This window comes from Cnephaeus nilssonii (assembly GCF_951640355.1).
Source record: "Cnephaeus nilssonii genome assembly, chromosome: 6".
NCBI lineage: Eukaryota > Metazoa > Chordata > Mammalia > Chiroptera > Vespertilionidae > Cnephaeus > Cnephaeus nilssonii.
The window spans coordinates 30280738-30294055 of record NC_137077.1 but is presented as its reverse complement, the minus strand read 5'-3'; the positions used below and the strand labels follow the sequence as shown (position 1 = coordinate 30294055).

The 13318-nt window shown below is 35.9% G+C and overlaps 1 protein-coding gene across 5 annotated transcripts in view; it reads left to right on the top strand.

The window, feature by feature from the left end:
* Positions 1 to 13318, top strand: part of ABCC9 (ATP binding cassette subfamily C member 9) — a 147086-nt gene that overhangs the window by 57062 nt on the left and 76706 nt on the right. For all 5 annotated transcript variants that reach the window (XM_079775594.1, XM_079775596.1, XM_079775597.1 and 2 more), the window contains exons 12-14: positions 1611 to 1773; positions 4308 to 4348; positions 5281 to 5423. In XM_079775594.1, coding sequence (XP_079631720.1) covers positions 1611 to 1773; positions 4308 to 4348; positions 5281 to 5423 — 347 coding nt within the window. The remainder of the gene's footprint in view (positions 1 to 1610; positions 1774 to 4307; positions 4349 to 5280; positions 5424 to 13318) is intronic.

Genomic DNA, 13318 nt, shown 5'->3' with positions numbered 1-13318 from the left:
AGCGGTCCACCCTCTTTACTTCAGGACATGAATACAGAAAGATGTGGAAGAGGGCACAAAGAGGAGACACGACCATCCTCAAACATCTTTCCCTTAGCCTTTCATACTCTATTCATTCACTCACTAACAGTCATTTGATAGGCATTTGCATTTAAGACCCCCAAAGAGACAAAAAGATGAATAAAAAACAGGCTATTTGCTACTTTTGCTTCCTTCTAGCTACCTTTTGCCACTTTACAAACCCTTTGATAGTTCACAAATCATTGTGCCTTACTAGTAATTGTAAGCCAATATTTGATGGTAGAGGAGGCTGAAACAGTTGACTAAATTGAGGTTTTTTGTATCTGCTGCAAATTTCTCTATAGTTAGTCCAAGTTGTTAGTAATCAGTAAGTCTAATTTAGGCCTTAAACAGGAGTTTATGAAGAAATATGTAGAAATCCCTTAAAGTTAAAGATAATATGCTTGATTTCAATAATCTACACTAATAAAAGTGAAATAAGTCAGTCAATGAAAGAAAAATACCACATGATCTCACTCATTTATGGATAATAAAGAACATTATAAACTTGAACAAAAAGATAGATACAGAGACAGTAAAGCATCAAACAGACTGTCAAATTACAAGGGGAAGGTTAGGGAGAGGTGGGGGAGATAAGAGATCAATCAAAGGACTTGTATGCATGCATATAAGCATAACCAATGGATGCAAAACTCTGGGGAGTGGGGGCATATATGGGAGTGGGGTGTGTGTGGGGGAGGCAATGGTAAGATATGTACACATATAATACCTTAATAAAAAATTGAAGTAAAAAAAAAAAAGAATAAGATGCAAATTGACCATACCTTCACGACACCCACAGCCAATCAGGAGTGTGTATGCAAATTAACCCAACAAAGATTGCAGGTTAATTTGCATACACAGGCGCTGAGTGGCTGGGGGCGGGGTGGAATGCAGGCGTTCCACACTGCCCCAGCTGTTCCAGGCCTCTGGGCAGCATGGGAAGGCAGAAAGTCGGCTCCGGGCCTGAGTGATGGCGGTGCTGGCAGCCAGGGGAAGGAAGGCCCATTCTTGCACGAATCTTCATGCATCGGGCCTCTAGTTGTATTATAAAGACACAATGTGAACACACACAACACTGCACCCTCACATTCTTGAATGAGAAGCAAACTAACTTTTCTTACATTTATTGTTTCTCTTAAGTGTGAGACAGGATGCTGAGAGGAGAATGAAATGACTTAGATATTAAAAGGAAGCCATTGGAAGTCTCTTTATCACTTTCATAAATTTATGTATACATTATCAGTAGACATTCAAGAAAATCATGTCAAACTTAAGAAGCTGCTTTTATTTAAACCAAACCAACAGGTATATAAAAGCTTTTAGGTGGATAGAAATTTGAGGTCATCTCATTCAACTCTTCATTTTAAAGTTGGAGTCTGAAGCACAGAGAGTTTACTTCTCCCAGGTATTTCACAGCCATGACTAGTGGGAGAGCAAAGCAGCAATCAAGCTCTCTGTAATCTCTGCCCATGGCATGGCTGGCTTCTCTGATTCACTTGAGTGTAGCTTGCATTTTTGTTTGTTTGTTTTATTCTTTTGCTTTATAGGATTATTCCACTGAGAGACTGAAGAAAACAAATGAAATATTGAAAGGCATCAAACTTCTTAAATTGTACGCCTGGGAGCACATCTTTTGCAAAAGTGTAGAAGAAACAAGAATGAAAGAACTATCCAGTCTCAAAACCTTTGCCCTTTATACATCACTCTCTAGTAAGTTGCTGTTGTACACATGGTCGGTTTTATTTAGGTTGTGATCATTGAGACATTCTAGTCATCAGAGGAAGCCTATTTATTTTCTACATATGTACTGTCCAATAGCTACTGACCACATAAGGCAATTTAAATGAAAGAGTAGGGTTAGCACAGGCTTACAGCCAACTAGACCTGGATTTGATTCTTTACAAGTTATGGGCCTTTGCCTTGTTACTTTACACCTGAAATCCCTCATCTGTAAAATGAGGATGGTGATGGTAGTAGTATAAGTCATTGAAACCCTCTTATCAGTTACATTGGGATGGATTGGATTTTCAGTAAAAAATTTGTGTGTATGAATTCATTTGACTGTATTTACTATTGATTTTGTTATTCCCAAGGATCTTTCAAAATTATCTATGGTTGTCTTGCCTGTCTCTTTGGAGCTTATGATATTATATTTTCTTAAAGATTATATTTGAAATGCCAATTTTGAAAATTGAGGAGGAAAAAAGTCAACATTTTCAAGTGAAAGAAGCCAAACGATATCAACATAAAACCTTCTTTTTCAATACATTTTCAAGAACTTTTAAATATAGAATACTTTCATTCTCAACTGTATTTTTAAAAAAATAATTGTTACAAAATATTGTTGTTTTTGTGAAGGAGTGACACGGAGTACTCTCAAGAATAATGAGTTTATGTTAGTACAATTCTTATGAACTTAGCCAGAATACTCCCACTAATATTCGATTTGGTTTGTGTGTCAGCTTTGCTCAACTCTATTGTTCCCAAGAATTTTAACATCTTAAAGTTTGGTAGTTTTATATATGGTTTCCTCTTGAATTCTAAACTATTTTTTAGAGATTATAAATTTCTTCTTTTGTGAAAAGGCTTTAGAGGAAATATTTGGTATATATAGCTCATATGTATACTTTAGAAATGGAAATGAGATTTGTTTTCCAGCTGTGTGCTGCTACTAATATGGTATCAAAATTCTAGAAGGTGGAATGATTGATTATCCACTTACATATATAATAGTACTCTAAGCTGGTAGTCCCCACAATATGTTTCTCTCTGCAGTGGACTGAAATTCTCATAGGAGCATGGATGCAGCCAGAAATAATAATCAGGATAATGATGAAACTATTACTACCACCACCACCACCACCACCACCACCACCACCACCACCACCATCACCACCACCACTACTAGTAATAATAACAACAAAAATATATTCAGACACTCAACCAATTATTTCCATAAGTGGCTTTGCATATATCATCTCATTTAATCATCACAACAGCCACAGATTTAGATTCTATTATTAACTCCACTTTAGAAATTTAAAGATTGAGTTGAATAGAGCTTAGGTAACTTGAACTTTCTCCAAATCATCTAGCTACTAAAAAGCAGAGGTGGGTTGCTAACCCAATTTGTCTCCAAACATGAGATTTGGGTTGGTTTTTGAAAGTCAGATATAAAAAGAGAGAGGACAGAAGAGATCTAATAGAAGAGAAAAATAAGAAGTCATGAAGGTAAAAATGTATGCTGATGCATTCATGATAGGCAGTAGGAATTTATGAGTCAGTGGTGGAAGGTTCCACTTAGACCACTTTCAAGTTTTGTGATTTGGTTAAGTACTATGTTCTTGGTGATTAAGAGCTTGACCTAAGTCATGTGTGGACCTGCAAAAGCACAAGCTGATTCTGTGTACAGTGGTAAGGGTGGTTCATGAGATCGGATCAGGAGAGCCGATGATAATTTTTGGGTGGACACTCTCTTGAGTGCCAAGAATACTAGGTTCTAGTTTGTGCTCTGCCATTGCCTTTTTTTAACAACAAAAATTGATTTAATCTTTTGTTCCTCAGTCTTTAAAATGCTGTAGTTTATAGAAAATATAAGTATAATCATTAAGTTGACTTTTTATTTCTATTACTATGTCCAAATGCTAGTATTTAAGCCTAAAATATGAATTTCCCTCATTTTAGTTATGCATATCATGCTTATCAAATGATAGTACAATATATTCCTGAAGAGATATTTAAACAAGCAGAGAGTCTAGGATATGAAGTTAATTTAAGCAAAAGGTCTATGAGTGAAAATTAATATCACTGCTGGAGAACTTGGAGTGATGTCAAATTCTTGTTTTTAATCTGTATAATAACCCAATTTTCATATATTTATGTTGTTTTGGAGACCAAACAAAATATTGTTTGTAAATATTATCACCATTTATTAAATTCTAATAATTTGCATTATTAAAGGATTATTTTTTATGAAGTTTTCTGTTTGTAACATTTCACAAAAATAAATTTTCAATTAAAAAAATAAAAATTTTCTGGTTAAGAGTAATGTGTAGGAGCTCATACAACTGCAAACAAGGAAACACCAATTGGGAAATGTTTGTGGACTCCAGAAAAGATGTTACTTAATGAAATTGTTCCTTTTTGTCTTCAAGGAAAGTTAAAGTAATAATAGATGATTAATTAAGCTTACTGAAAATGTTGCACAGTTCAATGAATCTTATGTATTTTATTTCTTTCCACAGTCTTCATGAATGCAGCAATTCCTATAGCAGCTGTTCTTGCTGTAAGACACTTTTTCTTCCTTTTAAACATGGAGCAAAGTCAGTGTTTAGAAATGATTTGTGAACAAGAATGTGTGGGTGGGAATTAATATTACCTCACCTATACCAGTTATTTTCTTTGTAGTCTCCATTGCAATAGTTCTAATCCAAGGTTTCTCAGCTGTGGCACTATGGATATTTTGGCTCACATAATTCTTTGTTGTAAGGGCCCATTTAAGGATGGTTAGCTGCATTCATGGCTTCTATCTATTTGCCATTAGAATCCTCCACACCCAAGTCATGACCATCAAAAATATCCTGGGACTTTGCCAAATGTGCTCTGGGAGCAATTTTATCAGTAGTTGAGAACTAACTGTTCTGATCTCCCTGAGCTGGTTTCTGGACATTCTTACAACAGGATGGTGTTAATTCAACAACCAGAAAATGTCAAATAATGACATTATATTTCAAACTTAAATGACAAGCCCAGGAGCTAGTATAATATTTAGAAATGTAAATGTGTCTGCATTGGACACCAATGTTGGCAGTTTTAGTAAAAGTCCACAATAAGGACCTGAAAACCCAGGGATGTTCTCTTTTTCCTCTTAGAATATTTTGTATCGGTTGCAAAGTTCCTGGATGGTTGTTAAGAGCCCTGGTTTCTCCTCACGGTTCTTCTCCCAACTCAGTAATTTAACAGAAGTCAGTTTTCTAATCCGTAAACAGAATCTGTTTTACCCTTCTCACATGGTTGCTGTTAGAATGAATGAAAGCCATTAGTGTTCTACCAGTAACAACTATTATTTTTCTTAGGGAGTAATTTGGATGAAGTAATTGTTTTCATAGTTGCAATGGACATATTGGCATAGCAGAAAAGGTTAGGTTTGTGAAAATGAATGTAAGCATTTGTGAAACCTTCTCCAGCTTTCTCTAAAGAAATCCCTTATTTGCACAGACGTTTGTGACCCACGCGAATACCAGCGAGAAACTTCTAAAACCTGCAGAGGCCTTTGCTTCACTGTCTCTCTTCCATATCCTGGTCACTCCCTTGTTCCTGCTCTCCACAGTGGTCAGATTTGCAGTGAAAGCCATCATAAGGTATGCATTGCAATGTTGGGAATTCTTTGCTTGCTTAATAAAAAACTATACGCTCATGGTAGTAAATTTGAGATAGTATAAATACAACAGTAAAATCACTGTCCAGAGATAGCTATTGTCAAAATTTTGATATGCTACCTTCCAGTACTTAATATAAAAATAATTATTCCAGCCCTGGCCAGTGTGGCTCAGGTGGTTGGGCAATCGTCCCGTGCACCAAAAGGTTGCTGGTTTGATTCCCTGTTAGGGCACATGTCAGGCTCGATTCCCAGTAGGGGGCAATGCAAGAGGCAGCCAATTGATATTTCACTCTCACTTTGATGTTTCTCTTTCTCTCTCTCCCTCTCCCTTCCTCTCTGTCTAAAAATCAATGTAAAAATCTTTATTTTTAATTTTTAAAATATTTGTTTATTAAGTTGATCAGGGTGACATTGGTCAACATGAACATATAGGTTTCAGGTGTGGGTTTCTATGTTAGAAAATCTGTACATTGAGCTGTGTGCTCACCACCCAAAGTCAAATCTCCTGTCACCTTATATTAGGACTCCTTTCTCCCCCAACCTCCTTCCCTCTGGCAACCACCACACTGCTGTTGTGTTCACAAGTTTCGGTTTTATATCCCACATACCAGTATGAGTGAAATCATATAGCTCTTAGTTTTTTCTGACTGACTTATTACAATTAGCATAATGTTCTCGTGGTCCATCTATGTTGCTGCAAATGGCACTATTTCGTCCTTTCATATGGCTGAATACCCCTGATTTTGTAAACAAAATCACAAATGAGAGAGAAGTCACCACAGACATCACAGACATATAAAGGATCATACTAGAATAGTATGAAAGACTTTATGCCACCAAATTCAATAACCTAGAAGAAATGGATAAGTTCCTAGAAATATAACCTTCCTAGACAAAATAATGAAGAATTGGAAAATCTAAACAGACCAATCAGCAGTGAGAAAATTGAAACAAACTTCCCAAACCTCCCAACAAACAAAAGTCCAGGACCAGAAGGTTTCACCAGTGAATTCTACCAAACATTCAAAGATTTAAAACCTACGCTTCTCACACTCTTCCAAAAAATTGATGAAGAGGTAATACTTCCTAACATATTCTATGAGGCCAATATAATCCTGATACCAAAACCTGGCAAAGATAACACAGAGAAAGAAAGCTCCAGACCAATATCTCTGATGAATACAGATGCAAAAATTCTAAACAAAATACTAGCAAATTGAATAAAACAGTCCATCCAAAAAATAATACATCATAATCAAGGGGGTTCATTCCAGGGGCACAAAGATGGTTCAACATATGAAAATCCATCAATGTAATACGCCACATTAACAAAAGAAAAGATAAAATCATATGATCTTATCAATAGATGCAGAAAAAGCATTTGATAAGATACAACATCCATGTATGATTAAACCACTCAATAAAATAGGAACAAAAGGACACGACCTCAACATATTAAAGGCCATCTATGATAATAAACCCGTAACTAACATCATACTCAATGGTGAAACACTGAAAGCTTTTTCTCTAAGATCAGGAACAAGGCAAGGATGTCCACTCTCACCACTCTAAAAAGTGTAGCTTTTGACTCCTGTTTTACTTACTGTTTTTATTATTTTCTCCCTCATTTAGATAATAACACATGATGTTTACTGATTATGTGTTATTCCATTGTTTAGAAGTGTTATAATTTATTCAATGACTACCTATTTATTGGACATTTAGAATATTTTGTTCTCTCCCTAATATAAATAATATATATAACATTGAAGTAAATATCTTTATTTACCTTTAAACTTTTGTCTGATTATTTTCTTAAGATAGATTTCTATAATTTGGAATACTAGTTCTAATAGCATGTACATTTTTAAGGTCCTTGATGAATGTAGCTATGATGTTTTCTATTTAAAGAGTAGTAGGTCAAAGGTGTACATATTTTTAAGATTTTTTTATGAGTATCATTCATGTTTTCCAGTGAAGCTGAATCAGCTTATGTTTTCACCAACATTAACATATCACATCGTAATCTCAAAAAACAACAACACACAAACAAACACACACACACACACACAAAAAAAACACCCAGGCTCACAGTCTCTGCAAATGGAAAGGCTTGATAAAACTATTCAGTATTATGTTCATTTTAAATATGCTTTTGTAGTATTTCTAACCAGTGTAGACTTTGCCTCAGACGCACAATTTCTCACAATGCAAAACTATAAAAATAGATGTGATATGACATTGATTATTTCCCCACCATTTTTTACTTGTATTATATAATAAATATGTTACCAAACCATATATGTTATATGACACTGTATGTGCCATAGTCTACCATATATGAATCCTTATTGTACACAAGGCAGTCTTCAAGTCATATTTTACTTTTTGCTATAAGATCTTATAAATTTTATAAAACACCAGCATGTTTCATAAAAAGTCATCATATTTATATCAGGCATTTGAAAGAAATGCCAAGATGTTGCAAAACTAAGGAATATTGGAAAATTGAGGCCTTAAATAGACAAGGGATGGTGTTGCCATTGATAGTAATGTAGAACATCTTTTGTAAGGTCTTTTAAAATGAGCGAATTTTTCCCAAAGTCTGTGTATTACTAAGAAAACAAATATTTAATATTTAAAATATTTAGGCAATAGTTTATGTTGGCTTAACAACATCAATACCAAATAACTTTAAAATAACTTATTTGTTCTAAAACCAGTTCTGATTGGTTGCAATAGTATCCTAACATGATTTCAATCCCGTTCTGTAAGATATGCCATTAGTAACCAATTCTGGAGCTGGGTGGGTGTAAAGTTCAGGCTCTCAGGCCTCATCTGCCCTCATTTTCTTTCCTTATTGTTCTGCCTTCTGAAACACTTGTACAGATCACTGACTGATTTTTGTAGCGCCACTTCCAAATTAGGTCGTGCTCTGGAAGGGAAGCTAGTTCAAACAATAAAATTGATAAATGGCCAGAGTCAGCTATTTTGGTCCTTATTTTCATTTTCTCCATTTAACAGCTGTCCCTCTCATGGTTGCATTTTAAGTTGAAATTTGACTTTGTGCTGCTGCAGGTGAAGCTAGAAAACAGTTGATAATCTATACCAGATAACTCCTCTGAAATCAGGAGGCTATACCAAAAGGATATTAAGAGTTGGTATGGATAACAAAAAACAAACAAAAATCTGGGGTGTCCTTGAGTCCATAGTATACAATCCTGCTGTAGTAAATCCTGGTAATTTTGAGGGTGGATAATAGTCCCTGTGTGTTTCTGCATAGCACTCTCTCGTCCTCATGTCCCAGGGAAAAGGCATTTGCCAGTTTGATAAAGACCAGTTTGTTTTCAGGGCTCAGCTCCAGCTTTCCCAAGCCATAGGCCAAACGGAATCAGCTTACAAAACTTGCTTCTCTAGGATGAGCTTCCGTGGTTGATTTGTGGGTCCTACAGAGATGATCGGTCCACAGAGGAGGCCAGTGCTTTTTCCCGTTGTGTGCTGGTTCTGGGAACCCAACCGAGTGTTTTCCCATTGTTGACTAGGCTCAGCATATCTTCTGTGCCTGGGAACCCGTGACCCATCTTGGATGCCAGTTGGCCCACAGCGAGTTGAACAGCCTGTTTATAATCGGAGACTTTGGTCAGCTGATTTTGAAACCTCTTCTTTAGGACTGTGAAAATCATAAGTTCTTCGCTGCATTTTTAAATGCATTCAGAAATTCTTTGGGTTAGAATGGGGTGCAGCCTATTCCCAATTTGTGTTATAGGTACATGTAAGAGACTTACAAAGTCTCTACTGCAGGAAATTTCTATGCCAGGCAAATTTCTTTGCTACGGGAAAGTTCTATGCTTTCTTTTAAAAATGTTTAGCTTTCAGACAAAATTTCTTCAAATTGTTCATTGGATGGAACCCCAATGGACACATATAATAAAATGGAAAAAAGAGGAAGTTATGTTTTAGGATTGCTCCTCACCACTTGAGCTTTCTGGACATTTTAGAATGATGTGTTCCAGTCTAAGTTGGCAAAACAGAGTGAGATATGAAGAAAATTAAGAAAAGTCACTATTATCTAAAATAAAATACTTGAATAAGAGTGATTTTTTCAGGATGCTCGCCTCAGTTCTCCACTTTGGTTTATTTATAAGGAAGTAATCTTTTGTTTTTTGCTTTTCTGGAGGAAAATGTAAGTTGATACATTATACCCTTCATAAATAATTTGAATTTAGGTTTCTGTTATTTGATGTATAATGCAACATCTGTGTCCAAAGATGTTATTTGCCAAGGGAAAAATGTGCAAAACGAATCCTCTGCTTTGTTGGAAAATAACTTCGTGTCCTTTCTCTCCTGTACCTCCCAAAGGAATGTATGCTTGGCTCATCTATTGCAATTATCTTCAATCAAGTAAATTGTTACTGTTATTTATCATAGAGCAGGCGTACACTTTGACCTGGTCTCTGCTTACAAAAATGTCATAGTTCCTACAAGAAAAATATGTAACTGCCAGCAACAAAAAAAATTATTCCCAATTAATGTGATACCTGTACAAAATACTCATGTTGTATCTAAATACTCAAAGTAAAACTTGAAAAGTGAGAAAATAACAGTATAATTAAAGCCCTAAGTATGTTTATAAATTATCTAAATTATGGGAAGTTAATAAAATACTGACCTATAAAGGTAATGGAGGCAGGATAGCAAATTGGTTGGCCTCAAGTATACCTACTTTTAAATCCCAGCACTGCCATGGAGTACTCGTTTAACCTCAAACACATTAGCTAGGATCTCTATAGCTCAGCCTACTCAGTTATCAAATGGGCACACCAATAGGTTCTGTTTACGGCAGTTGAGAGAATGAAATAATGCATACAAACTACCCAGCGCATTGCCTAAATATTTTAAGCATTTAAAAAAATCTCCATTTTATTAATTTACCACCATTTTACTAATCTCCATTTCATGCTTCAGAGAGATATCTCTGTAGGTCTACATGCATTTGTTAACACTTTAGGGACATTGCTAGGCATTGGGGATTGCAAAGAGGAAAGGCAGTGAGAAATCCATAGGGAGTCCACAGTCTAGTTGGAGAGAACAGGAGAGGAACCCAATGAAAATACAATGCCATATGCAATTATAGGGCTCTACACAGAATTCCATTTGGCCTATATCTGGGGATCATTGAAGCTCATCAAGAGAGGAGGTAGCCAGTCTGTCCAGTAAAGGTTTAAAGGAGGTGTTGGATCCTTCACAGTATCTTAAAGTATTAGTAGGACTCAGTTATTTGAAGAAAAGGGGAAAACATGTTCTATGCGAGGGACACAATGTATGCAAGGGGAAAGGGTGAATAAATAAGTGAGATCTCAGTACATTCAGGGGATGAAAGTAGTTGAGTGTAGTTGGAGAAAGGATCTGATATGGAGTCAGGGGATGGAGCTCGAGAGTACAATCCTGATTAGCTTGTAGATGATGCTAAGGATGCTGAAAAGATAGGGGTGTCATTTGTTATTTTTAAAAAATATATATATTTTATTGACTTTTTACAGAGAGGAAGGGAGAGGATAGAGTGTTAGAAACATCGATGAGAGAGAAACATCAATCAGCTGCCTCCTGCACACACCCCACCGGGGATGTGCCCGCAACCAAGGTACATGCCCTTGACCGGAATCGAACCTGGGACCCCTCAGTCCGCAGGCCGATGCTCCATCCACTGAACCAAACCGGTCAGGGCTCATTTGTTATTTTAAAGAGAGAATTGTTGTCTGAACAGATTTGGATTTTTAAAATATAATCCTGGCAGCATGGTGGAAATTACTTCACCCTTGGTCAGGATTCATGCATTTTTCATCATTGTTTTGCCTCTGATTTCTGAAAGAACCTCATATGAACAGGAAATGCTTGTTGTATTACCCATTTATTCATTCACCAGACATTTCTTGAGGAATTACTATGTTATACCTTTGGCATTGGAGAGATAGACAATTGTTCTTTGTAATTGGAGTTGCAAAGTTGGGTGTTATAAAGAGACAGTGCTCCCCTGCCCCAGTTATGCTCAGAGACCATTGTTTCTTGATGTTCAGCAAGAATGGGGCTCATTAATTCCATAAAAGCTTCAGTAAGATTTGTATGTGTACTGGACATACAAAATGGAGAATTGAATCAACCAACTTTACTTACATTTCTGAACTATTGATTTACTCCTTCTTTGATTTATTCAACAAACATTCATTGAGTAGTGTGTGCAAGGAGCTGCTGGACTTAAAGTTACCAAGGCAAATGAACTTGGCTGGCCCTGTACTTTTTTTGTGTAAGAAGACAGAGCGTGAGATTGTTTGAGGTAGTCCTTTGATTGATGAAAGTGTGCTCCTTAAAATCCAGTCTCTTCAAAACATAAGAATAGAATGACAAAATATATAAGAAGAAAGGTCTTTTACTACTATTTTTAGGGTAGTTCTTAAAAGTTCTCATCTCAAGAAAAAATTTTTATATGTGTGTATATTGATGGATGTAACTAGACTTGTATAGTTATGTTGAAATACATACAAATATCAAATAATCATGTTATACAACTGAAACTACTGTAATATTATAGATCAATTATTCCTCAATGAAAAAAAGTAAGGAAGTAACAGCTGCCATTAAAATGAATAAAATGCCATCACATAAGGCATTTCTAATGCTGTCTTTTAAGTCTGTATGGCCAAGCTTTGCTGCAATAACTCAAAAAGAGTACATAAACCAAAGCTATTTTTCTTTTTGGGATCTTAAATTCTTTTTTTTAAAATTGTAGTAAAATACATATACATATTTGCCATTTAAACCATTTTAAGTGCACTGTTCAGTAACATTAAGTACATTTATACTGTTGTGCAACCATCACCTCAATCTATCTCCAGAAATTTTTTACCTTCTCAAATCAAAACTCTATACCATTAAATAATAACTTTCCATTTACCTCTCCTCCAAGTCCCTGGTAACCACCATTGATTTCTGTCTCATGAACATGACTATTCTAAGAATCTCATATAAATGGAATCATACGTGTGTGTGTGTGTGTGTGTGTGTGTGTGTGTGTGTGTGTGGCTTATTTTACTTAGCATAGTGTCTTCAAGGTTCATCCATATTGTCATATCATTATGTTTAAGTGAGTCAAGAATTCCAGAACCATGGTGCAGCCATGGTGGAAAACAGTATGGTGGTTCCTCAAAAAAATTAAACATAGGATTATCATATAGTGTGGCAATTCCACTTCTGGGTATATACCCAAAAGAATTGAAAGTAGGGCCTTGAATAGATATTGTACACCCATGTTCATAACAGCACTATTCACAATAGCCAAAAAGTGGAAACAACCCAAGTGACCATGAATGGATGAATAAATAAACAAAATGTGGCATTTACATACAATGGAATGTTATTCAGCTAGAGCTCTTCTTATGCAATTATCTCTTTTAATTCCCTGCAAATATAATTTGGAAGGTAATAGATTGCCCCAATGAATTTTATCTACCTTTATGTTTTCAATGAGAGGAAATAGTTTCTATGGCATGTAAACATAAAGGGTTTAAAGGTCATGGGCAACAGACTGAATTAAATTAACTTTTCTTCATTTTTTTAATATATTTTATTGGTTGTTTTACAGAGAGGAAGGGAGAGGGATAGTTAGTAACATCGATGAAAGAGAAACATCAATCAGCTGCCTCCTGCACACCCCCTACTGGGGATGTGCCCACAACCAAGGACATGCCCTTGACTGGAATTGAACCTGGGACCCTTCAGTCCGCAGGCCGATGCTCTATCCACTGAGCCAAAGTGGTCAGGGCTAACTTTTCTTCATTTTATTAGTCTGTCAGAAAATCAAACTAGCTAGTCCTATCTGGA